Genomic DNA, 27,961 nt, shown 5'->3' with positions numbered 1-27,961 from the left:
ATTTATAAATATGTTGAATAGTACAATTCAGCATGCTGAGCATTAACATACATTCATTGAGTATTTATTCATCCAGCTCTATATTCATAGTCCAGCCTACATTTTACCATCTTCTCTTGTAGATTCTCATTTATTTATTTAGTTGTTTTACACAATCTATAACTCACCCCAGTCCTGACAGAAACCTTGACAAATGCTTTGCTGAAACTAAGGTATACAGTGTCTACTGAAATCACATAAGCTGATCATTCTATCAAAAAAGATAAGGTTGGTTTGGCATGAATTGTTCTTAATATGCCAACTTAGCTGGCTCCTGCCAAGCTATGCATCCGTTCCTAAGTGCATACAAACCAACTGCTTAAATTCTGTTCCATAGATTTGCCTGGTATCAATTTCAATCTGACTGATCTGTCATTTCCCTGATCCTCTTTTTCCTGTTCTTGAACCTATAAGCAACATTTGCCCTTCTCCAAATCTCATGTCCATCCTCCATGGTTTCTTACAGAAAGGAGCTTTGAGATAAAATCCACAAGCTCCGTCTATGAAGTTGAATGTAAGGGGACTTTGCTGCTTAAGAAGTGTGTGTGATCAAATAAAAAGAGATAGAGTGAAGAATGAATGGGTGCTGAAGGAGCGTGGGTTAAATGTAAAAGTGAATTAGTAGAATGAAAGAAGTACGTTCAAGTGGTTTTCTCATACAGAGAGAATGAAAGGAGATCAAATTATAAGACAAATAACTGAAGGCAGTATGAATTGTTTAACAAGGAAAGAGCAATATGAAAAAAAATGTATTTGGATGTAGATGATGAGATTCCCCCTAATATTTATGGTGCCTATTAAGGTCCAGATGGAAGAAAACAGACTTAGGCTGAACCTCAGCAAAACAGACTTTTCATTGACAAGCAGTTCAATGTGCTGGTTGTAACCTAAAAAGTCCTTTAATGGTTTGGCATCTAGGAACCTTCAGGACTACCTTCTCCAGCTAGGTTCCCCTTCTGAGATGGGTCTGCCCCAGTGCCTGATGGACCCGTTAGGGTTTTAGAGGGAGCTGGGGGGTATTCCTGAGGATCTGCTGCACAGTCCAGCAGATCTTAGGAGGTCTTAGCTGCTGCCTGGAACAGGGAGGCAGCCGGGGCCTTGGACAGGACTGCGCCTATGCGACCTTTCTTGCCCTGATCATCGCCCTGATACTCCCTGTGGTTTATAGAGGAGTTGAGGGTTCTGAAGAGGGTTAAGAGACGTCTAGAGCGCCGCTGGAGGAAGACAAAGACCGAATCTGACCAAACACAGGTTAGAGCTGCTATTAAGGCCTACACTGTGGCGATAAGAGCGGCGAAGCGCCAATACTTCTCTGCTCTTATCGTGTCTGCTGAATGTTGCCCTGCAGCCCTGTTTGGAATCACTAGTTCCCTCCTTGGTAAGGGGGATTTGGTGATTCATTTTCAGGGACGTGTGGAGGAACTTTCGGAGCATCTGCAGGACAAAATCACTCAGTTTTGTTCTAAGTTAGACTGGGAGCTTGGGGCAGGGTCTGGGGAGATACCAGGGGATCGTCCTTACCTAGTTATCTGGGAACAGTTTGATCCTGTTGATCCTGAGGAAGTGGGCAGGATCCTTTGGACTGTGAAGGCCACCACTTGCCAACTTCACCCATGCCCCTTCTGGCTGGTCAAAGCAGCTCAGGAGGGGACATGGTTGGATCCAGGTGATGATTAATACATCCTTGCGGGAGGGAGTGTTCCCGGCTGCCTTTAAGGAGGTGTTGTTGCACCCCCTTGTTAAGAAACCCTCCCTGGATCCCACTGTACTGGACAATTTTCATCCAGTCTCCCACCTCCCCTTTTTGGGGAAGGTGGTTGAGAAAGTGGTAGCTTCATAGCTCCAAAGGGTTCTGCAGGAAACGGATTATTTGGACCCTTTTCAGTCAGGTTTCAGGCCTGGTTACGGAACAGAAACGGCATTGGTCGCACTTATGGATGATCTCTGGTGGGAGCGGAATTGTGGAAGTGCAACCATCCTTTCTCTCCTTGATCTCTCAGCGGCTTTCGATACCATTGACCACAGTATCCTTTTGGGACAGCTCAGGGAATGGGGGCTGGGCAGCATGGTTCTGTGCTGGTTCACCTCCTTTCTTCAGGGCCGATCCCAATCAGTGGTGATAGGGAGCGAGAGGTCCCATCCTCAGCCCCTCCTTTGTGGGGTTCCGCAGAGTTCGGTTCTCTGCCCATACCTTTTTAACATTTACAGGAAACCGCTAGGCAAGATCATCCGCCATCATGGGATGAGGTATCATCTATATGTGGATGATACTCAATTATACATCTCCATCCCAGGTGAGATAAATGACTGCCCTTTCACAATGCCTGGAGGCTGTAATGGTCTGGATGGGGAACAACAGGCTTCAGCTGAACCCTGGTAAGATGGAGTGGCTGTGGGTTAATGGCTCCTCAGTATCCGGGACTTTGTTATTTTTGGTGCTGGATGGGGTAGCACTGCCCCAAACAGACCCAGTGTGTAATCTGGGGGTCCTCCTGGACTCATGGCTCCTGTTCATAGAGCAGGTGGCAGCCGTGGCCAGGAGGGCCTTTGCACAACTTTGGGTTGTGCATCAGTTATGCCCTTTCCTGGATCAGGATGCCCTTCAAACAGTCACTCATGCCCTTGTTATCTCCCATATAGACTACTGCAACGTGCTCTACATGGGGCTACCCTTGAAATGTATCTGGAAGCTACAGCTGGTCCAGAATGCAGCCACGCGGGCTATTTTTGGAGCCCCAAGAAGGGCCCATGTAGCACCATTGCTCCATGAACTGCATTGGGTACCAGTTTGCTTCTGGGTCCAATTCAAGGTGTTGGTTATCACCTTTAAAGCCCTACATGGCATGGGACCAGGTTACTTAAGGGACTGCCTCTTCCCCATGACTTCAACCCATTCCACCTGATCACACAGGGAGGGTGTGCTTCAGACCCCCTCGGTAAAAGAGCTCCAATTAGTGGAGTCCAGAAGGTGTGCCTTCTCGGCTGTGGTCCCCACCCTTTGGAATATCCTGCCCCCAGAGTTGAGATTGGCCCCTTCACTCCTGGCCTTCCAAAGGGATTTGAAGACCTGGCTCTGCCACTTGGCCTGAAATGAGGAGGGATGACATGAGGTTGGGGATGGCTAGTCCCTTAGAAGCCTTTCATCTGCAGTCCTGGAAACCATCATCCTCTTGGACTTTTTATTTTTTGGTAATGCTTTATACAGTTTTTATATGTTCTGTAATTTTATATATATTTATTGTTTTGATGGATTATGTGAGCCGCCCAGAGTCCCCCATTAGGGGGAGATGGGCGGAGATAAATCTAATAAATAAATAAATACAATTTCTTCCAAAAGAAAGCTATCGGAAGTGACCCATTTTCAGAAAACGAGGGGGAGCAAGGCCTGGAGGCATTTCTGTGGGATGGCCTGGGCCCACTAGAATAGCAAGTTTAGCTCCAGAAGCTAGTTAAAATTGAATTAATCCAAAGTCTTTGGGGTACGAATGTGTCGTAACCAGGGTTCTGTTGTTATATTATTTTAATTGTTTGCTTGATTATTTTTCACTGTGAATGTGTCAATTGCTGTATCTTTGTATAACTGTAAACTGCAAAGAGTCACAACTTTGGTGGTATATAAATTTAATAAATTTAAAACATTAAAAAGAGAAATGTGAAAAGTTAGAAGAAAAAGGGAATATATGAATCAGTGTATGGACATGGTGGAAGCAAGGCTGGATAAGAAGAATGGTAGGTTATGGAGGGTTACAATGAATAGTGTCAGCATAAATTAAATATAGCCATATGTCTTTTTCTTTCCTCTTATCTCCCACTTTCAACTTCTTATGCTCATTAGTTCTTATTCTTCTCATTTTGTATAATATTGCTTACTCTAAAGAAAATTATGTAATGGGTATCTGGGTATCTATGAATCTTCTTTCTTTAGCTGATTGGGCCTTTTTGCAATTTCTCCTATCATTTGTTCTGGAAATAATTTGGGTAGGGGGGCTGCACAGCTCTGAACTTCAGCTCCATGCTTCTATCTTAGCTGAACCAGCAGCAGTGTGAACTGTTAAGAGTTAAAATGATTTAATGTTTTATAAAAGGATTTAATTTAAGCATTTATAATTAAAATTAATTATAAAATTATTATGAACAGAGGGTCTTTTGATGCTCAATGCAACTTCCTGGCCTTATAATTGTTTATTGTGTTGTTGTTGTTATCATTATTATTTTATCAGATATAATATAGGCCCACTGTGCATTAATCAGCCCACTCCAAAAATCAGATTTTTTACTTGCGGTATCTCAGACTAATGTGTTCTGTTGTTGTTGTGTTATGGTGACAGGATCATCAGAACCAAAGTACAACAGCCTTTCCACCCAACACCAGATGGGAGCGGAGCAGGGGTAACTGCACCTGGACATACTATAGGTAAGAGGAAAGCTGTTTAGGTAACATAAAACAAAAACATTAATGAACACATCATTAATGCCAAAGAACCCTCAAACCTAACCTCTAGCTAGACTGATGTCACCTGTATTGGAATTCAGATCCCAAGCCACTGAAAATCGTTCTAGTTCAAACTAGCAAACATCTTTTATGAATGAATGTAACATTTAACCAAAGAGGCATTTTGATGAAATGCTAAGCTAAGCTTAAGTATTGTTTATCACACAGGACATCTCCTTGAGTGACAGCTAATGTGCTGTTCCACAATCTTATGGAAGCTTATTTCTGTGAATCAAAGAGCTCTTCCATATTAATGGTGTTTGTTGCTGCTCAACAGACCACCTTATTTGAATTTTACCCCTACAGTGTTGTTGCCCACAGTTCTTTATAGGTTCTAAAGCTGAAAAATAACCCTCCCTACTTTCTGAACAAGAGCGAGAGAAAGGAATCAATGCAGGCTCAGAGAGAGTTGCTGTTCCAAGGATCTAAAACACATCCTAATGTATTCGTATGTGATGAAACCCCACGGTTGTTCCTGTTAAGGAAAAGTTTATTTTGATCAGAGAATAAGAGATTACGTCAGCTGCATTTCTACCCCAATTTTTCCTTCTCCGACCGCATCGCTCAGTGTTATATTTCTGAGACTGGCGCACGAGGAAACGGGAATCTGAAACAACGGTGGATAACAAACGGTCTGCTTTTGAGGCCTTGGAGCACTTTGCAGGTGTGATTGCTAGAAATTTGTGGCACAGTTTGCAGAAATACGCAAAAAATGTATTAGAAACTGCAAAATAAAGTTTTTTACTTCCCAAGCATTCCCCCTCAAAAGAAAAGAAAAGAAAAGAAAAGAAAAGAAAAGAAAAGAAAAGAAAAGAAAAGAAAATCACAGCCCGTGTGGGTCAATAGTCCCATCTTCAGCCACCAGAAATTGAGCAATCCCTCTCCAGCATATGACAGGAGCTTTAATGAAGAACCAGGTGACAGCAGGCAATATGCATGAAAATCTGCAGTGGCCTTTGATTTCTACAACATCACAAGTAGAGACAGGGTTGTTTTTCTGTATTCACAAGTGCCCTGGGCCTTTCCAGTCAAGACCGTTCTCCAAACCTTATTGCTGAAAAGATCTGCTTCTCTGTCCTCTTGGTACACAATTCTTAGGGATGTGGGATAATAGATAATTTGCAATGTTTATTATTTAAATGATCATGAACATGCCTACCTGGAGAGGAGAAAGCACGGACTGTAAATAGTAAATGAAAGATAAAATATTGATGAAATTATGGCATTTTTTAGAGGGAGGGGGAGTTTTTCAGGGGTATGCCACAATTTAAATTTTTAGAGGGCATCATGTAAATGTTTATGCTTGACAGGCACTAGCAGAGGATTAACACTACATATATACTGTACTTATGTTAATACACATATCCACATGCAGACATACACATAGCAGACAGTAATTCTGCAGATTATGAATGGTGCATATAAACCCATTATGTAAGATTTCTTGACAATCCCAATTTGCCATGTCCAAAGTCTTGAAAGCCATTCTTCTGTTCCACATAGACAGGAAAAAAGGTCCTGATATTTCAGATTCTTCATTCTTCTGTATTTTTCCAGATGTTGGTCCAAGCTGTACCCATTTCCTATGCCACTTCCACTTTCCTGTTTATAAATAGCCACTAATTTACCATTAGATTTTTTTTTAACAAGCTCCACCCCTAGATGAAAGAGCATTCTGGATCATGATAAGAAATAGGAGCAAACTCTCTAGTTTCATTTGAGTTAGTTGCCAGTGAAATGTGATTAACAACACAGCAGGGAATTAGGGTTAGGCCACTAAGGGTTTCCCAGAAATTTTGGACTACAACTCCCATGTCCTTGTCATAGGCCATGCTGACTAGGGCTGATAGAAACTGAAGCCCAAACTCTTGGATTTTAAGTTGCCTTCTTCTGCAAGGAACTGGTGCATCCTCCAAGGTTTTTGTTGTCTCTTTTGTTGGAGGAACAAAATAGTTCTCAACTACTAAATAATAAAGGAAAAAATATTCTGATGGGATTACATAAAAAGTCAGAATTTGAGAGAGGATGATAGAATTCATCCTATAGCTAATTCATCACATGGCAAAATATATTTTGCTGTTAAAATCTCATTGATTAATCAAACTAATTAATGTTTTGGTTTTAGCAGGCAGAGGTCTGAATATTCATGCCATGATAGGAGTTATGCACCACATATAGCAAAGATTCAGTATGATCATTGGATTTATGCCAGATTTCTATTAATTAACAACACATTTAGCTTTTTAAAAAGAATTGGAACTGGAAAATATATTTGATTTTAATTCATGTGCACAGTACATGATGATTCCACTCACCCATTGGGTTTTGTTGTTGTTTTGTGTATACATGCTTTTCCTAAAAGTCATATTTTATGGCATTATGGCATTAAAATACCAGGGCAGTGGGATTCTTATATAAATAAAACTTAGGCAAAGCTAATGCAGAAAAGGTTTTATAGTCAGGTTTTGCAGAAGAGGCACATGAACAGCAACAGAGCTTTTTAAAAATGAAATATAAGCATGAGGAAGACTGCAACCAAATTCAAAAACTCAGTGTAGGAGGCCCAACTCAGAGTCTTCCTAGTATGCAGATTACATCAAACCTTGAAATAATCAGGAAGTAATAGAAGTAAATTGTGATTTGTTTCAACTAGATATTCAATACATTTGGGCTTTTAAAGCTTTTAAAAAGAGAATCGTGGGATAATGGGAAATAATCCTTCTGTGTTATTTTGCTTCAGTCTGATCCCACCTCAAGTACTGTGTCCATTCTGGGAAACACACTTTAAAAATGATTCAGCCAAACTGGAACAGGTTCAAAGAAAGGTGATGAGGATAATGAGATGATTGTTATATGAAGAAAGATTGAAGAAATTGGGCATGTTTAGCATTGAGAAATAATTGACTGAAAGACAGCACTCTTCAAATACTGAAAGGATGTCACACAGAAGAAGGTCAAAACTTGTTCTCTCTTATGCAAGATACAAGACTACAGTGGCTTTAAGTCACAGGAAGGCAGATTCTAGCTGAATGCTAGAAAAACTTCCAAACAGAGCAGTTTGTCAGTGAAATTAAGGACTTAGAGATTAACCCCTGTTTGTAATGCTTTAAAGGAAAGGCTCAATGACTTAAACATCCTGTTCCTCCTCTAAAATTCTATGATTCTAGAAAAGAAGTGTACCATGCTCCAAAACTGGCATGTTTTTGGTGTTTTTAATCTCTGGGACACTAACAAGAACATAGAATCAAGACTGTAGGAAATAATTGTTCTACTTTGCCCTGGTCGGCCCTCACTTGCAATAGTGAGTCCGGTTCTGGGTGACACCATCCAAATTGGATGGTGAATTGAATTGGAGTGAGTTCAGAGGAAGGCTTCCAAGATGGTCAGGAGTCTGGCAATTCATCCTTCTGAAGAACACTCTGGTTAAAGGATCTAAGTATGTTTAGCTTACAGGAGAGATGACTGAGGGAAGATATGATAACAATCTTCAAATATCAGAAGGGTTGTAAACATAGCTGAGGGAGTGGTAGGATCAGAACCAACTGATTAAAAGTACAAGAAAGGCAGTTCAGGATAGCCATCAGGAGGAACTTTCTAACTATATAAGCCATCAGCCAGTGGAACAGGCTACCACATGACACGGTGAGTTCTCCTTCAGCGGAAGTCTTCAAACAGTGACTGAATGCCCATCTGTCAGAGATGCTTTAGTGGAATTTAGTGAGCAAGAGAGGAGCACCATGATATCTGAGGTCACTTCAAACTCTATGATTCTGTGACAATCCTCACCATTCCCTAAGGCAATTTAAATAGATATATACCTGACTCAAAAAGAGTATTCACCAATGGTCATCATTAAAACTGGAAATAGGTATCAAGTGGAGTACCACAAATTTCAGTCCTGGGTCTGTTCCTGTTTTAGCAAACTTGAATAAATAGATAGGAATGTTTATCAGTTTTGAAATGGTATAACATTGGATAGGATATCTAATAGCCTAGAAGACTTAAGTAAAAATCTAAATCTGATATGTGAGAAATTGGATGAAAATAACAGCATGAAATAGAGACAAAGGCAAAATTTTTCACACAGGAGACAGAAATCAAATGGACAGGTATAAGATGTGGATTCCTGACCATGTAATAGTACTTGCAAAAAAGATCTTGGAACAATAGCTTGCAAACTGGATATGACTCAACAAAGCAATATGACTGCAAAAAATAAAATACAGTTTTACATCAACAGAAATATATTTCCTAAAATACAGGAAGTGATTTTTCCACTTTATTTTGTGTTGGCTCACATGCCACCTAGATTTTTGTGTTAAATCCTGGGCACCACACTTTGTGAAGAAATCAAGAAAAATGGAATTGGTTCAGATACAGACAAGATGGATGAACTAGTCACGTAAAGAGAGATTGAAGAAACCATCTTCAAATATTTAAGCTCTGAGAAGAGAAGGCTGATATATGATCAGATGACACTCTTTAAATACTGAAAGTATATCAAAAGGCTGAGACAAATTCAAGTTACAGAAAGACAGATTCCAATTAAATGTTAAGAAAAGAAAAATGTTTAGAATGAGTCTGGTAGCATATTTTCCAACTAACACATTTTATTAAGAGGCATAAGCTTTTGTGAGCTGTAGCTCACTTCATCAGATGCTTTGGCCTCTTAATAAAGCTTATGCCTCTTAATAAACAGCATTGGTTGAAAAAGGTGCTACTAGACTCCTTCTGATTTTTTGCCACCATAAACTAACATGGCTCTCCTCAAGGAAGAAAAAAGTTCCTATCCATCCGACAGGGGAAAGCTATGGGGCTCATCTTCTTAGGCTGTGTGGAAGTGCAGGCTAGACAGCCCTCTGTCTGAGATGCTTTAATTTGGATTCCTGCATTGAGCAGCAAATTGGATTTGAAGACTTTATTGGGTTGCTCCAAGTCTAGGACTGAATGAATTTTTTTTCACCAAAAAACCTCCTTCCAGTTGAACTAATGGGAGGGGAAATTACCATCACCGTCTTATGATGATAGTCCTGCCATGGACTTGTTAAAGAAGCAAGAAAACCATGGAATTGGTAGATCAAAAGACAACCCAACATTTTCCACAACACACTATAGATCTAGATCAGGAGTACTTTCTGTAGCTGTGTCAGATAAATCTGCTGTAATGTAGACAGAGCCTCTCTTCACAGCAAAGGGCTACTTTTGTCTCTGAATCCCTTCCCATTATTATTCAGTAGAAGTTAAAATTGTTCTGGCTATCTGCAAAAATTTCTGTATGAATAAAATCCTGTGCTTTGGAAAATAATTTTTTTTTAAACACGAATTGCACATCTATCTTTTACTGCAGCACATCTATCGACCATTATTTTTGAAAGGCAAATGCTGACTGCATTAAAAGCAAACAGCACAAAGCAAGCAGAAACTTAACAGGTTCAAGAAACAAAATTATTAGCTCAAGTAAGTCATATAAATCCCAATACATTTTAAGCAATTAGCTCTTCACCAGGAAACTGACAGAAAAAAGTTATCTCACATTTATTGTAAGTTTAGCTGCTGTAGAAGCCAGTAGGTCAGTTGCTCAATTTAGAGATGGTCATCTAAGAAATTGTAACAGATGTGGCTATTCTTTTTCCTGGCAGTCCTTTGATGAAGAATAAATTCCTTGAAAGACTTCCTTTATATCGTTTGGCCTAAAAAATTGTCTCTTGACAGTGTTTGGATTTCTGTCCTCCCCCCTCGCCCCCCAAATTAGGACCTTGATTCTTTGCACATCATTTTTTTTCCTAAGCTTTTTCTTGTGGAGTCTGCTACTTTTGTATCTTGAACAATTAAAAATTGTGTATATGTGCAAGCATACTGTTTTAATTATATATAAGTTTTTAATCTAACTCCTTAGAATATTGATAGCCACCACTTTTTTTTAGTATGCTGTATTTATAATCACCATCATCATGTCATTTTGCTGTAAAAGTAAATAGTTCTAATTCCCAATTTGACTTTTAAAAATATTTTAAGGAAAGTTTTTCTTTTAAGGATTAATACTACTTTTGTTTATTAATTTTCTTTTATAGGAAGGGAAACTCACCTCTCTATAGATAATAAATTAAATGACAGGCAAACCATCTAAAGCTTCCAAATCACTCAGTTAAATTTACCTAATGGTAATATTTCTCATGATCCTGTTATATTAGGCTGAAATTGACTAATCTGACACAATGTTAGAGAAAAAAATTTAAAAACTCTTGCTGATAAAATAGTTATGTTGCAATGCAATTGCTTCAAAACCTTGGTTAAACATTTCTTAAACATTTAACAAGGACAACCTGATGACAAAGTTAGAGAAGGTGAGTTACCCCTGGCCTGCCATTATGTCTTTCTTGCTGTGCACAGAGGCAGGTTGTTAGCTGACAACAAAGGGTCAGGAGAAGCTATTTCTGAGGCTAAACAGCCCATCCTTGACCTTGACTGACAGAGCTAAAGTTTCACAGAACTTTTATCACGTTCCCTTCATTATTCCAAACTAGATTTTTAAAATACCTTCCCCCTCAAACAGAAAGGTTCAATGATCTACCCTCAAACCTCATAAAGGGGGCCCAAATAACATTCCTCATCGAGACTGCCACTGCTTCTGCTCCGATGCACATCAGAGCAATTGTGCACATCCTATTCCACTGGCCACTATTATCAGCACTAGCCCTCATAATAGTGGCCAGTGGAATAGGATGCCTCCCTCTTTGCTAGATACAGGGGCTGGACTGAGTCGAGATCGTATAGTTCGTACTAGTGAAGATTCCACAGAAACTTCTAAGAAAGTTGCTAGGTTCTGCTCTGTTGCAGTTGCCATCAGAAGTCAATGGGCTTTAACTTGCTGTTGCCTGGATTGGCCAGCCATCCCTGTAGGGACTAAAATTTATGCATGTATCTTGATCAATTCTATACGTTTTTATTTACATATTCTATTTATTCTCTATGCATTTATATTTTGCAGACTTCCTAGGCCTTGATACCCCATTTTGTTATTACAGTATTGGTGGTCTTAGTAAGAGTGTGGGAGAACCCACAGAGAAAAACTGTTCTGCATCCTGTTTGCTGAGCAGTCATCTTTTATTCCTTGCTGTTTTGTGAAGGCCTAATGGGATGGTTCAGCCTGGCAGGACAAAGAGGCCTGATCTCATAGATCAGAGGCAGGCAATTCATGAGCTGCACATGTTCTCCCAGCACCCCCTTTATGCCTCCTCTGAGCCTCTGTCACTGAAATTTGGCAGCAAAATGGCTGAGCTTTGCCTTTGGTTTTTTCCAACATTGTGGGACTGGGAGCATGAGACCCGTGGGAGATAGCTTCCATCTTCAGACTTAAACCCCAATTGCCTCTTTAAGTCCTCAAACTGCCATTTGGGACCATTCTGGGCCTGCTATTTGTGCCTTTGAAATGAATTATAAATAGGAGGAAGAGGAAAAGATGTTTGGGAGGCAAACTGATCCATCCCAGCATTTATATAACCCAAATGGTCCGAACTTTGGATGCATTTTGGTTTTTTTGAGATTAAAGAGTGTGCCCTTCAGAGGCCTTCCACTTTTATACATTAACCCTTCCACACTCCAAGAAAACCCAGGAAAAATACATTGAAAAATGATGGGGCTGTCTCTTCCAGTGATGACATGAGATGGTCTGTTGTGGAAAGTTGCAAGGCTGAATTGCAATCCCTCCCTCCCCCCAAATCATATTTTAAAAGGATCTACAACACCTTTTCCTGAAATTGTACAGTTTTCATCCTAACAAGGTGTTAAATTTGTATTCTTTTTAAAAATAAAAATAGGTTTAGTCCTGATCCATTTTTCCAGAAGCTGCAAGGACTGACTGAACCTGCCCCCTGCCCCCCATGGTGGATAGAGAAGTGAGAGGGATTAGGACAATTAGATTCAATGACCTCAAATCAGAATGATCCTTGTCAGGATTGGTTGACAAGTTGACAGGTTGATAGTATTCTTAGGCAAAATTTGTAAGAGGCCCTACTAATGGCAGTAGCTCTTGGCCCCATATCGGAGATAGTTTGATATTAGGGCTGTGTGAAGCTTTGAAGAAATGCTTTGCATCATCCAAGGTGAAGCAGGCCTTTCAAAACTGCTTTATGAAGGGATGCTGCTTCTTAAGGTTGATGCAAAGTTCTTGATTTGCTTGTTTCATATTACTTTTGGGGTTAGAAGAAAATGATAGCAAGAACCACTTTGTCAAGGCAAAGCTTGGCTGCTTCTACAGACTAGGCAGATATAAAAACAGTATGTCACATTGCAACCATGCTCTGAACAAGAGGATAGAGCCAGATATCAACTAGTTAATGATCCGGCTTACCTTTATCTTTTAATTTTGAGAAATCCCGGAGAAGCAATGAAATATAAGATGACCAGAGGAGAGAATATGAGGTATCTTTAAAAAGAGTAAAAAAGATCAAGGAAATTGCAGATTAGTCAATTTGACATCAGTTTCTAGAAAGATTCTAGAGCATATCATAAAGCAATCAATTTACATGCACTTTGGAAACAATGCAGTAATCACTAAAAGGTAGCATGGGTTTGTCAAGAGCAAATTCTGCTGACTAAACTTCTTTTATTTTTTTATTTGATAATTTCCTTAGTAAATTATGGGAATATTGTAAGTATAGCATATTTTCATTTCAGCAAAGCATTTGATAAAGTGAGCTATAAATTCCGATTAGTCAGTGAATATGCACAGGTCACAATGTGCACAAGTAACTTCAATTTAATGTCCAAAAGAAAAAATATATATTCATGAAGGATACAAAGGGAATATGCACAAAAAGAGAAGAGAAACCACTTTCCTCAATCTATTTAAAACTAAAATAATAACCAAACTCAATCTGTTTTAAGCTTCCCAGAAACTAACTAACTAGCGCCTAAAAGTTAGCTCAGGGAAGAAAGGCCAAATTTGTTCAGAAAGTTGCATAAGGATTATTTTCAAAATATGACAGTTTCTTCCTCCTGTTAGAGAAGACAGTATATCTGAAAAAGATCTAGATACCTTAGCGGTTCACAGGTGTGATGCAAGTGTTCACAAGGCAAATGCTATTGTGGGCTATATTAATTGGACCTAGACTCCAAATCATGGGAAATAATTGTCCCTTGTTCTGCCTTGTTCAGGCCGTTCTTGGAATATTGTGTCCAGTTTTGGAGAGTGCAGTCTAAAAAAGGTCATACTGTATAAGGAAAGGAGTGGATTTGTTCTCTTGTCCCGTGGGATCTGAAGTGATGAGTAGATACTATAAGGAAGTAGATAGGAAGAGGAATTTCCTGACAGTAAGAGCTGCCAACCAGTGGCATAGTTTGCCTCACCAGGTGGTTGGATATGCATCCAAAATGCTTTGCAATCCTGTAATGAGCTACTGATTAAACTAGATTTCCTCTGAGATCCTGTCCAACTGTGATTCTAAGAAAACAAAAACAAGCTATAAATTCTGGATTGGTTAATTTTAGTCAGTCAGTCGGTTTTAGTGCTGCCATAGTCAAAAGATTCTTGGCGGTACACAATACATTTCAACCTGAAACATATATAGTAAACAGCTTATAATATCTCCACAATAAAATAAATAGTAATAATAAATAACATACACAGACATACATTAAAATACCTAGAGCAACATCTAAAAACAATCATATAATGTCATTGTCCTAATTAAGTCAAACTAAAAGCCCTCTAGAAGAGCTCTCACCATCTTCCAGAAGGTGCTAACCTCATGAGATACAGCATCCCATAGTAGAGGAAACATCTTTTCCTAGTTGCAGCTCCTTTTACTTAATGGAAGTGACTGACCACCAGTATATTCTCCAATTGGAATATAGATCAATTCCATTTGAAGAATATGGTCCCAAAGGTACCTCAATGCTTAGTAGGTCAAAGTAGCACTTTAAACAGTACCTGGAAACTTATTGGCAACTAACGCATAGCTTACCACATTGGTTTAATACATTATTTGCATCCTGTGCCGGTCAAAATGTGAACTGAAGCCTATATACTGTAATTTTCCACAGGTAGTGAGGGATGGGGGGCAGAGGGAAGATCCAATTTTGCTTCCTATAGAATTTCAAGTGCAATTCATTTAAAATCCTATTTCCTAATTTTCACTAACTAAAAGTATGACACTAGTAAAATTTTAAGTGCTTATCCTGTATCTATACTCTTGTACTATAAAAATAATGTTCTGTGTAGATTTTAATATCTGTGAGAATATAAATAAAAGAAGCACAGATAACAAGCTACTCAAAACCAAAATACACAGAATTGTGTTGTCACTATACGTAAGAGAAAATGTGGAGTGGCACTAGACCACACACTAGTCTTATTATGCATATTAAAAGGAGAGATAAGATTCATGTTTCTGTAGGAAGATCTCTAATTCCAAAAAAAGAATGGCTGATCAGCACTGGGTTGAGCAAACTGCAGTTCTCAAGCTAATTTTGTGCTACCCTGTGCAAGAGAGAGATTGAGACCCTGGAAAGAAGACCCCTATATCCTGTCACTGAAGCTGCTTGGGAGAAAGAGGAAAGGATGTCAGAAAGAGTGGAAATGGACTGTCAGGGAATCAAAACAAAAGAAAATAAAAATTGAGAGAGAGAGAGAGATCTAATATTCTCCTCTGATATGTATGGCATAGTTTTTGCAAAAACCTCAGAAGATTTGATAGATTAATTTAGGATTCCCTAAATAGCATTTCATTTCTAACATTTGCCTGAAAAAGAAGTCCATTACAATAAATGGACTATAATATTACAGGGGAAACTACAGTACAAAGCCAATTATAGGAATAGGGAGCAAGTACATGTACACGCATGCTCTACCACAGTTTTTGGCCTCCAAATGGCCCCTATGCTTTTTTTTTAGTATAGAGTATATATCTCCTGTGCCAAATATAACTCTATACGCTCTGTCTGTCTGTCTGTCTGTCTGTCTGTCTGTCTGTCTGTCTGTCTCTATCTATCTATCTATCTATCTATCTATCTATCTATCTATCTATCTATCTATCTATCTACCTACCTACCTACCTACCTACCTACCTACCTACCTACCTACCTATCTATCTATCTATCTAGAACTGGGGATGAGAGAAAAATAGCCAGTAGGGAGGTAAAGATATGTGGGAAACTGTAAGGTATAGTAAGGAAAGAGCTGCCAGATTTCTGCTCCAGCTGCAGCACCCACATAGGATACCCAGGCAAACATGGATTTGGAAGCCTATTTGTTCCTCTGCAGCGATTGTACAACTATAACACCCTCAATGACATCACATTTAGAAGATAAGCAGGACTTCAATAGATAATAGTCTTCTAATTATGGGGGAAAGAGGAAAAGCACTTATAGAAAAATAAAATAAAATATAAGAAGAGGTTGGAATAACAACAACAACAACAACATCTACAAGATTAACCCTCAACTCCTGCTATCATCAGCAAGATGCATCTTGTAAAAGGCCATAACACAAAAACAAGCCATTCCAATTGTAAATAACAGTCTTCTGCATTATGGAGTACAGATGTTTATGTCATAATTTTAAAAGTTGCTGCTTTCCTCATATAGCAGAGTTTTAATTCCACAGATTCCAGTGCTTTATTCTTTTTAATTTCTTCCTCACAATAGTCTCGAACCCCAAAATACAGCCAGAAATGTGTGTTAATCTGAAATTGCAGTTTCCCATCACCAAATTCTAGTTAGACTTGAAAATATTAAGATAGGCTATGAAAAGCATAGAGACATTTTTTAAAGAGATTCACAAATGGTGACGCTCTTAAGCATATATTTTTGGATCTCGGCCTTAACTGGAACTAGTCTTTTGGCAAAGTCTTCAGGTGAGGCTGGGGGTATATGTCACTTGCTGGCTGCTGGCTCCTGCTCTTCTGAGCCTTCTTCCCTTTTCATTTTGTCCAGTTCCCAGTACAGCATCCCCTCCTGTCTCCAGTGCCTCCAATGATCCAGTGGGCTCCTACTCCATTAATGGGATTCTGGGGATTCCTCGGTCGAATGGTGAGAAGAGGAAGCGTGATGAAGGTATGGGAAAGAAGGGCTTCAGCCCCCCTTTTTCTTTCCTTTGCTTTTTCTCCTTCATTGGTTCACTTCACCCACAACTCTTCATCTCCTGCTGCCAACCTAAGCTTCAGGTTCATTCTGAAATGAGAAATTAAAAGGCTTAAGGGCAGGCAACAAGGAATGGCTAGTTAGAGAGCCTACTCAGTAAAGTATAGCTGGAATTATTGGGAAAGTAGTTGGGATCCTAATAAGAGATCCTGAGAGACCATTTAAAATAAAGTAAGAAAGCATTTAAATGTCATAAACCAGAATATTTTTTGAAAGCAAGTCTCACTGAATTGAGCAGGCAGAATTCACCTGTAAACTTGGCAAGATTATTGTACATGTTAGTTAAATGCCATTTTGAAGCAGTTTTAATTCTGCTCCAACTAATTGTAGAAGACCAGAACCTTGGCAGCAGGAAAGGATGTAAGTGTGAAAAGGAGCCCAACCTTTGAAAGGACAGAGAGATTTGGTAGGATTCCAGTTGGCCCCATTATCTCAAGAGCCTCCATTCTATTCTACTCCCAATGCAGCTCTGTTCTTATTTATGTATTTATTTAGTATTCCTTGGCTCAGTTCACATAAAGTAAAAACCCCTAAATCCAAGTTAATAAAACCCCATTCTTGTGTCCTCATAACATGCTGTGCCCCAAGAAATAACTCTATTCAGCTCAATCCAATGGCCTGGTTCATACAACCTGCTAACCCAAGGGCTTGATTCCCATCACCTGCTGTACCAGAAACAACTCTTCCCTGCCTAATCCAGCAGAGTGTGCAGACTCAGCCTCTGGGTTGCTCGGGATGAGGTTTTCAAACTACATTCTGTGGAACCCTTCAGTTCTGTGAGAACTTGATGGGGTTCTGTGAGAGATTAAGTGCAAAAAAAAAAAGTTCTTTCAGATGCATCCAATATTCTATCACTAGAATTTTGCTTCTTGATCAGGTTTTTTCTTTCTTTTTCTTTTTTAAAACTAACGGATTCTGTGGCCTGAAAATGTTTGAAAACCCCATCTTAGAAAGCAGCTGCTGGAGGAAAGCAACACACAGAGGGAATTGTTGGGAGTGAGATTATGGGGCGGACAAGTTCTGTGAGGATGCAGATTTTTTCTCCTGGGAATCTTATGGATGAAACCTAAGGAGGACCTAACTGAATAGACTGTGGCCAGTAGGGGCAATTTACCTTTAGAAATGTATGCATTGGATCAATATTTCAGTCAGAAACTTTTTGAAAGTGTTAGTTGAATATGTAACAATGTAATATTTGTTTTCACTCCAACTGGTATAAATCCACTGTTGTCGTAATAAATTCCTTCACTGGGTGGGATGTTGGATTACGTCCCTTCCAACCCTCACATTCTGTGATTCTGTGAGATACACTGACTGGTACACTTTTATGTCCATTGTCACAACTATACTGTTTTAACTATACAGTGGTGGTTTTAGCTCAGCGGGTTCATTCAAATGCAAATTTGTACTGTCAAGAACCAGTAACATCTGTTTGGAACATGCAGATAGTTTCCATTGGTTTCTTGCTGGTATGTGGTTGACATTCATCAACATTTATTGACAGATGTGTCAATGGTTTAGACAGAATTTTGAGATACTGGAATCTTTTGTCAGTATAGGAAATAATTTTTAAATTGGCTAGATCAATTGATTAAAATACACATTGAACTTGGTCTTATAAGTTCAGCGAAAAAAGCAAGGCTTAGACATGATGTTCTTTTATGACTTCACTTTGAGTAAAGAAATTTGAAGAAAATCAAATAGCAAAAGGTGCTGTTGGATCAGTTGGTTATTTTCAGAGCAAATCTTGTGCCTCAGATGGTGCCTCATTCTCTTTCTGCAAGGATCTTATCTGATTGTTGTATGTATAACTACAATTGAGAGAGAGAGAGAGAGAGAGAGAGAGAGAGAGAGAGAGAGAGAGAGAAACACTATTGCTTTTATTTATTAGGCCCAGAGAGACAAACACTATTGTTTATATCTGCTCTTAAGTAAGTCCTCCTAGGGCAAGTTGTTCTGCCTTCTGGCCTGCACCTTGCATGTTTTTAAAAATAATTTCCTCTTCTGTCTTTGGGGCAGCTTTCTAAGTTCCTCCTGCTCTTCATTAGTACAGGTAGTCCCCGTGTTAAGGACGCCCGGTTTGCAGACGACCCATAGTTAAGAACAGAGCCTATTGTGGCAAAATTCAAGTTAAATACACAGTGGTTTGAGTTCATTACCAGTACTACTTATACAGTATTATACAATAAAGCTGTTCCAGCTTACATACACATTCAACTTAAGGGCAGACCTTGGGAATGGAACTCGTTGTTCAACTGGGGCTACCTGTACTACAGCTTGAGTATCCTTAGAGACCACTACTATTTGGCCATTTTGCTGCACATTTCAAGTTTACTATAACTGTAAACGTTATTTGCTGTTACTGTGATAGGTGCTTTTTAGGGTCACATCAATGCATCCCAAAGAACATCACTTTCTTGAAATTCTACTGCAGCAATTTTGATTGGTCAGCTGCAAACTTGTGGGCACAATTATAGTGGTGGCTCTGTGGACAACAAATGGGCATGTATGGTTCATTACCTCCCCTCTCAGTGTCCCATCTCAGCCAGCTGGCTTACTATGGCTCATGCAGGCCCTAAGTTTCTTGGAGGTTATTCCCTGACAAGTGGAATAGGGCTGAAGCAAAAGACTTTCTTGGAGGTTATTCCCTGACAAGTGGAATAGGGCTGAAGCAAAAGACTTAGTCACACAGACGTAGAAATAGGCTGCCTGGCCATTTGTCTCTGTCTTTGTGCTATTGCAGGCAGTGAAAAAGGTGGAACATATATAGGGTTTCAATATCATATAGTATGGTTTCATGCAAAGTCCCATTGCTATTGATTTAAGGAAAACCAAAACTGAATGTTATAACAGGCATATATGGATTCAGAAAGGATTTTATAATTTCAGAGCAAAAATAAGTAGGATTCCTAGGCAGTAGAAGTTTATGGGCAAAGGAATTGAAGATGAATGAGAAGTAGGGAAAGCATACAAAGCAGGCTATAGAAGGCAATCTGTAGTTTTTTCCATGTAAAGAAATAACATCTTGCATGTCTGTGTGTACAGATACTTTCTCCCAAGAAACTAATCTGTTTGTGCACGAATGTTGCCTGTATTTGTGTCTGCATGCAAGGGTCTAATCAGAGTGGTTACAATGTGTTGCCTCTGTGTGTGTGCGTGTGTGTGTGTGTTCTTCTCTTTTAATTCTTTGGACAAATGTAACTGACGTAAAAGCAGAGGAAAATATTTGTAAAGCTCACATTTGATTAAGTAAAGGAGCATTGAGGAAAAAAAATTGTTTGAAGTATACAATTGTTTTCTACTTCAGCTGCCTTTATTGGGTGCCACTTAGAATATATACATCCTTTACATTTACACAGAGTAGTATGGTAGATACAGTTATCAATTGATCATTATTGTATTGGTCTAAACACCATATTGGGGTATGGAATGGTGGGAAGGAAAAAAGTTTCCCTTTCTACAACGCTGTTCCTAGTCATCAGCAGCAGGGTGGTTTTATTGTCCTTCTTCTCATCATCCTTTCATTATTTTCTGAGCTGATAATGAAGGTTTCTCTTCTTCTGCTTAAATCATACCAGTTTATAAGATATCTCCATTTCCTGAATCAAGGATCTATAAAACATAATATATTCTTTATCAAATGCAACTGATGCTAAATGCTACAACCAAAGCATTGATAAGGGCTGCATTTCAGAACGTACTAATTTTTCCTCCTTTGCCATCCATCTGTCCTGATGGATGAACAGGCTGGGTTTAGGGCAGGCCACTCTACTTTAGATCATGCTATGGTGTGACAGCATCATACAGAAAAGTCTATCTCATTCCTTTCTGCAGTTTTCATTGATTTTAGGCCTGCATTTGATACAGTCTGCAGAACTAAACTATGGTACAAATTTAAAAATTGATAGATAAATGTTTCAGTAGAAGAGAATGTATGTATTTATAGATAAATGTTGGTTGCTTTATTTAAAATTCATGAGGACCTGAGACTGAAAGTCAGATGTGGTAATCATGGACAAGTTGTTAAAGAAATACCTGTAAGGAGAGGAGGTAGACATGGATGTTTTGTTCTAGTTTTAATTATTATTCACATTCTTTGGTGCCGTATTTAAGCAGGTTCCATTCTCCTAAATTAGGCCACAGACATATTAATTCATTGCTGGCTGCCAATGATACTGCAATTTTGTGTTTGACACCTGTTGGCCTTAAAGGAGCTTTCTATTCAATCCTTCCTAACTACAATTAGAAGGAATTAATAATACATTTTTCCAAGACCAAAACCTTCTCTAATCATCAAAAAAGGCTCCTACCCTGACAGTTAGCTGGACATACCACTGAATGGGTTAAAACCTTTAAATATTTAGGGATGGCTTTTCAAGCCTTCGAAAGCCAAAATGGTGTATCTTAAAACACACAGAAATCAGCCCCAGCATCAAAGCTTACCATTTTGCTTGAAGAGCACAGTTTAGACCACTGTAGTTATTTGTAGGTAAAGCCCGTGCACTAGGACTGTAACCACATGGCTATTCTAGACAGAGTTCAAATGATATTTCTGAGGAGTATTTTCCAGGTTATCTGCTATGTTCCAAACATGGTACTCTAGTAGGAAGCAGGAGTTAGTAAAATTGACTCGAGTCTTTGGTTAAATATTTTTATTTATTAGCTAAGACTACTTTATAATCCAGTTGGATTACCCTCCCTCCCCCCATAAAAAAATCAGAAGTTTTATTTTTCATGATATACTAGATTATTAAGATAATTTTATTTCTTGAAATATCACAGCATTCTGTTACATCATATGTAACCTCCACTCACTGATGGTAATTGTTAGTTATTATAGTTTTTGGTTCTTGGTTTTATTACATTATTGTCCATGCCCACAATATTGTAAAATCATTTTTATTCATTCATTTAGGAGAGATACATTCTGCCCTGTATCCCATCACCATAATCAGGACTGCTAGGAATAAGGAAGAGGCCCTTTGTCATGCAGGCTGCGTACCAAGAAAGGTTTCTGTAGCTCCTTCCTTATTTTCTTCCAAACATTTAGTGAAGGCTGTCTTGTTTTGATATCCCCCCTTATTAGTTTTGCTATAGTTGAGAGGCCACCCACAATTTTCAAGGCTTCTTCATCTCTCTACCAATAGCAACAACCTGAACATGGAGGTAGTAATCTCTTCCTCTGCTACTAGAGTACTTCCTGCCTCTTTGTGGATAAGAAAGTGCAAATAGGGATAGAGCAATCTGGGGAGGGAACGGAAAATATTTGGCTCAGTTTGGATTTATTCTTAAGTGAGACAGTAACATCTTGATTTAAAAGAAAAAAGTTGGTACACCCATCAGTAAGGAAGAATGTAAGTTTCTTCTCCAAGTAGCCAGATGGCTCTGTTTGTCCCTTTTTCATACTTCCCTTTAGCATAACTCCACACACTTTTGGAACACTTCGTAACATAATTCTTTTAACTATATTCCAAGTATCCTCCATACTTCTTGTTGTTGTTATTGTTACTTTGCATTCATTCTGTGTGAGATTAATCTCTCTCCTAATTCTTTTTTATACCAGACTCATTCTTTTTATTCCTGTTGTCATTCTATTTTCACTCTAGTGTCTTTTACTTCTTTCCTTTTCTGCCATGTCTTTTCTCCCACAAAATCCAGCCCTTCCATTATCAAATAAAATGGTAGAACTCTGGACTTAAAAAAAGCTCAGAGCAGGAAAACTGCCTATTAAAGAAAAAGAAAAAGGAAAATTATCATTAAAAATATCTGCCACGCTTCCACTCAGCAAATTTTGCTGTGCTAAGCAAAGATCTTAACCCCTGTGGTAAAGTAAGGCATAGAAACTATTAGAAGGGATACTGGAAATACTGGATCTTCCTAAGCTGTTTGTCCTGCTTGTGCTTATCTGCATGTTGTTATTTTAACCACATAGAGATAAATTTAGCTTAATTTTGTATATGTGTGTATGCACACAAATACACATGCGCGCGTGCACACACATTCACCCACACATAAAAGTACATAAGTCCAAGAAGACTTGCCAATAGGGAAGAAAGCTTTCCTAGAACAGAAAGATAAAAGGTCACAGCAGCAGGGAACTGCCCAATGGGATGACATGGCAGCCTGCAGTCTGGAGTAAATACCTTATGCAGGTAGTCCCCAGGTTAAAAATGTTTAAGGACGACCATAGTTAAGAACAGAGCCTATTGTAGCAAAATTCGAGTTACAGTGGGGCAAAAAAGTATTTAGTCAGCCACCAATTGTGCAAGTTCTCCCACTTAAAAAGATGAGAGAGGCCTGTAATTTTCATCATAGGTATACCTCAACTATGAGAGACAAAATGGGAAAAAAATCAATATCAAAATTGGTCAATATCAAAAGTTCATCTCAATACTTTGTTATATATCCTTTGTTGGCAATGACAGAGGTCAAACGTTTTCTGTAAGTCTTCACAAGGTTTTCACACACTGTTGCTGGTATTTTGGCCCATTCCTCCATGCAGATCTCCTCTAGAGCAGTGATGTTTTGGGGCTGTTGCTGGGCAACACAGACTTTCAACTCCTTCCAAAGGTTTTCCATGGGGTTGAGATCTGGAGACTGGCTAGGCTACTCCAGGACCTTGAAATGCTTCTTACGAAGCCACTCCTTCGTTGCCGGGGCGGTGTGTTTGGGATCATTGTCATGCTGAAAGACCCAGCCACGTTTCATCTTCAGTGCCCTTGCTGATGGAAGGAGGTGTTCACTCAAAATCTCATGATACATGGCCCCATTCATTCTTTCCTTTACACGGATCAGTCATCCTGGTCCCTTTGCAGAAAAACAGCCCCAAAGCATGAAGTTTCCACCCCCATGCTTCACAGTAGGTATGGTGTTCTTTGGTTGCAACTCAGCATTCTCTCTCCTCCAAACACGACAAGTTGAGTTTAGACCAAAACGTTCTACTTTGGCTTCATCTGACCATATGACATTCTCCCAATCCTCCTCTGGATCATCTAAATGCTCTCTAGCAAACTTCAGACGGGCCCAGACATGTACTGGCTTAAGCAGGGGGACACATCTGGAACTGCAGGATTTGAGTCCCTGGCAGCATAGTGTGTTATTGATGGTAGCCTTTGTTACTTTGATCCCAGCTCTCTGCAGGTCATTCACTAGGTCCCCCCGTGTGGTTCTGGGATTTTTGCTCACCATTCTTGTGATCATTTTGACCCCACCAGGTGAGATCTTGCATGGAGCCCCAGATCAAGGGAGATTATCAGTGGTCTTGTATGTCTTCCATTTTCTAATTATTGCTCCCACAGTTGATTTCTTCACACCAAGCTGCTTGCCTATTGCAGATTCAGTCTTCCCAGCCTGGTGCAGATCTACAATTTTGTTTCTGGTGTCCTTCGACAGCTCTTTGGTCTTGGCCATAGTGGAGTTTGGAGTGTGACTGTTTGAGGTTGTGGACAGGTGTCTTTTATACTGATAACAAGGTCAAACAGGTGCCATTACTACAGGTAACGAGTGGAGGACAGAGGAGCCTCTTAAAGAAGTAGTTACAGGTCTGTGAGAGCCAGACATCTTGCTTGTTTGTAGGTGACCAAATACTTATTTTCCACCATGATTTGTAAATAAATTCTTTAAAAATCAGACGTGATTTTCTGGATTTTTTTCCCCATTTTGTCTCTCATAGTTGAGGTATACCTGTGATGAAAATTACAGGCCTCTCTCATCTTTTTAAGTGGGAGAACTTGCACAATTGGTGGCTGACTAAATACTTTTTTGCCCCACTGTAAATACACAGTGATTCAAGTTAAATACACAATGGTTCAAGTTCATTACTTAATAATACTGTTCTGGCTTACATACAAATTCAACTTAAGGACAGACCTTGGGAATGGAACTTGTTCTTAAACTGGGGACTACCTGTACAGTAGGCTGTTGCGGAAGTGTCTCCATTGGACTGAGATTTTCTTAAACCAGCTTAGACTCAAGACAGCATGAGCACAGAACAGCAGCAGCTTAAATACGCATATGTCCTAAGACACACTTGGGCTGGGTGGCCTGAAGAATCTTGTCTGCCTGAGTGAATTCCCAAATATTATATGCTAGGTTGTTCTTTGGCCCCAGGAAATTCCTGAAACCCTGTAACAGGCAACTCTGTGTTCTTCCTCTTTCTCCCCTAGATCCTCAGTCTTTGCTATGGCCTCTGGCTTACACATGAGCAGATTCTGACAAGCTGCTGCTGTTCACAGACCCAGGCACACTATCCACTGATTAAATGCCTTGCCTACTTTCTCCCAGTGTGAGAGTATCTTTTCCCAGTACTCTTTTTCCAGAGTAGCAGAAGTTCATGTATTAAAAAAAAAGTCCTGAGCACAATTGCAAAAATGTTGTTCATCAAAACTGTTGCTCTAGGTGACTACCAGTACTTACATTGACTACATACAGGAAAAGAAGAAATGGACTAATGCCAGTGTACTGTAGAAACAGAGGGTACTATGAAAAAATATATATTCTGTGTCCATTGGAATCTGGGTGGACTTGCTTTGATTTTCTTTTCAGAGTTTGTTTCTAGTGAAGTCTAAAAACTTGTTCTGAAAAGCTGAAATTCCTAGGAATATAATATCATCAGAGAATGGCTGTGGACTTATGATAAAGAAGCAACCCTTTTCCAGAAATGAAGTTTTGGTGAAGTGGTTATTAACGAGTGTGATGATAGCATTCCTTTTGATGGCACAGTTACCCCTTATCAGAGTTGGTATCTGCTACCCCTAACAGCTAGCCTGTGTTTATCTCATTGAGTTACAGGTATTGCCATACATAGCAACCAGTTGTAGAATTTTGTTCTGCCAAAGTAACTAATTGCCAACCAGGCTACTAAGGGTCAACTTCTCTTTCTGACAAGTAGGTCTGGTTATAGGAAGGAAGGATCCTGTTAATCAACCCACTTTACTTTAGATAATCTGATTACGTTAGATAATCTGAAAAATGGGAATAGGGCAAGGATTCAAAAGAGGCATGGGCTTTGATATCAAAGTGGCTTAGAGTTTTCTGAGGTCCACTTAGTTAATGAAGACTTGTCTCCTACCATAACTTTTACTTAATTAGGTACCATTGATTCAAGCCTCATCCCTGGTGACTATATGGATAAATATAAATAAATAATATAAATATATGGATAAACCTGACCTGTCCCTGGTGTAGCTTTTGTAGTTAACCATGGACTTCCTGTAGTTTGATCATTCTTTTGCATCTCCTTTCTTCAGTATATTGAGGCAATACATACCTATCTTGTCCAATCTCTAGGCTACATAGCCTTGTCCCATACTTTTGTCATAGAGGTGTTAGCAGTTCAACTGTTTCTTCTCCAGCAGCTTTGAAAAGTTTAATGGGTATTTCATCTTGGATATAATCTTGGAGCCCTCTTCTTTAGAAGGTCATGAAAAGTGGGTATAGGGGCAGAGGACTGGAGAAGGACAGGAGGACCCCCAGATTATGCACCAGGTCTGTCTGGGGCAGTACAACCCTATCCAAAATCAAAGATGGTAAATCCTCGGATACAGAGGGGCCTCCAGTCCACAGCCACTCCATCTTACCAGGGCTTAGCTGAAGCCTGCTGCACCCCATCCAGACCCCCACAGCCTCCAGGCACCATGAAAGGGTGGTCACGGCATCACTGACGTCACTTAGGATGGTGTCAGGTTCAGCCCAAAGAACTCCACGAGACAGTACAGGTCTAGTCCGATAGCTTTTATTAGCTTCCAACCACAGACAGAATCCTGCCAGACTGAATCTAAACCCCCCAAGTTACCAAGCAAAACCCCACAAATTCCTTAGGGTGGTGCCAGTCTCATCTTCTTAACCTTCCCACACTCCTGCTGGGGGCTAAGGCAATGCTTATCTTCCTGAGCATGGCCTTCATCGAAGCATTCCATCACAGATGGAGATGTATAACTGGGTATCATCAGCATATTGATGATACCTCATCCCATGGTGGTGGATGATCTCACCCAGTAGTTTAATGTAGATATTACATTACAGGTAGTCCTCGCTTAGTGAGAGTAATTGGGACCCGCAACTCTGTCACTAAGTGACATAGTTGTAAAGTGCAACATCATGTGACCATGCCGACTTATGATGGCAGTTGCTGCAGTTCCGGTTGCCATTGTTAAACAAATCCCACGGGGTCGTTAAGCAAGATGTCACATGATCACCATTTACAACCCCCTGCCAGCTTCCCCATCGACTTTGCTTGTCGAAAGTCGGCAGTGAAGGTCACAAATGGCGATCACATGATCATGGATTGCTGAGACCATCATAATTGTGACCCAGTTGCCAAGCGTCCACATCGCAATCACAAGACCACAGGGATGCTGTAACAGCTGCAACCAGGAGTACTGGTCATAAGTCTCCTTGTTCAGTGCCATTGTCATTCTGAATGGTCACTAAACAAGTGGTCATTAAGCGAGAACTACCTGTTACGTATCCACTCATTCTAACAGATATTATCCAGATTTTTTGGGGGGGGTTACAGGTAAATATATAGTGAGCTGTGTGCTTTTTGAGTAGCAGTACCACTCCATTTCTTAGAATTTCATGCCCTGAATAGTATATGCATAATCATCTGATTTCAAGAACTCCATTCCAGTCTATTCACTTATACCTAGAACATTTAATGTATTTGTGTGCTTCTTTAAAATATATTTATACTTCTTATTTTTAAAAATCCCAAAGCAACATGCAATAAATTTTCAATTAAATTCAATTAAAATTGAATTAAAACAATTAATGTAATCATACAATAAAATATTATATAAAATAAGCAATACATTAACAGGACAATAGCAGATTAAATCTAGCAATAAAAAGTTAAAAGTATCATAGCATCATCATTATTATTAAAATTTGTGAGAGAATACAAACGTCTTCTTTGCCTAGCAATTACGTTTGCTTTTTTTCAGCAACTTTATATAGTTGGCTCATGTTCAGTCCGTGATCCACCAAGGTCACATTTTACTCTTTTTTTCCAGTGCAGCGGTTTGCACTTGTTCTTGTTAAAATTAATCTTGCTGACTATTATTCCAGCCCATCAGGATATTCTTGATACTGTTCTGTAAGGTATTCGCTAGCCCCCCATTTCTGTGCTGACCACAAATACGACAATTATATTTTCTAAAATCTCATCCAAGTCATTTCTAAACATGTCAAACAGTACAAAGTCAAGAATGAAGCATTGCGTATACCTCCTGAGAAAGAGCCACTGACACATATTTGTTAGTATAACTATGCAACCAGCTCTGTATCCA

The 27,961-nt window shown here is 39.4% G+C and overlaps 1 protein-coding gene across 1 annotated transcript in view; it reads left to right on the top strand.

Annotated features, from left to right (window-relative positions):
- The window catches only part of PAX2 (paired box 2), a 151,713-nt gene that overhangs the window by 55,350 nt on the left and 68,402 nt on the right, over nt 1-27,961 (top strand). Inside the window, exons 4-5 of the mRNA XM_025169493.2 lie at nt 4,368-4,453; nt 16,467-16,586. Coding sequence (XP_025025261.2) covers nt 4,368-4,453; nt 16,467-16,586 — 206 coding nt within the window. The remainder of the gene's footprint in view (nt 1-4,367; nt 4,454-16,466; nt 16,587-27,961) is intronic.

Source organism: Python bivittatus, unplaced genomic scaffold (genome assembly GCF_059951505.1).
Source record: "Python bivittatus isolate LINGU-HERP-01145 unplaced genomic scaffold, Pbiv_v1 ctg000400_np1212, whole genome shotgun sequence".
Classification (NCBI taxonomy): domain Eukaryota; kingdom Metazoa; phylum Chordata; class Lepidosauria; order Squamata; family Pythonidae; genus Python; species Python bivittatus.
This window is presented reverse-complemented; position numbering and strand designations above follow the sequence as displayed.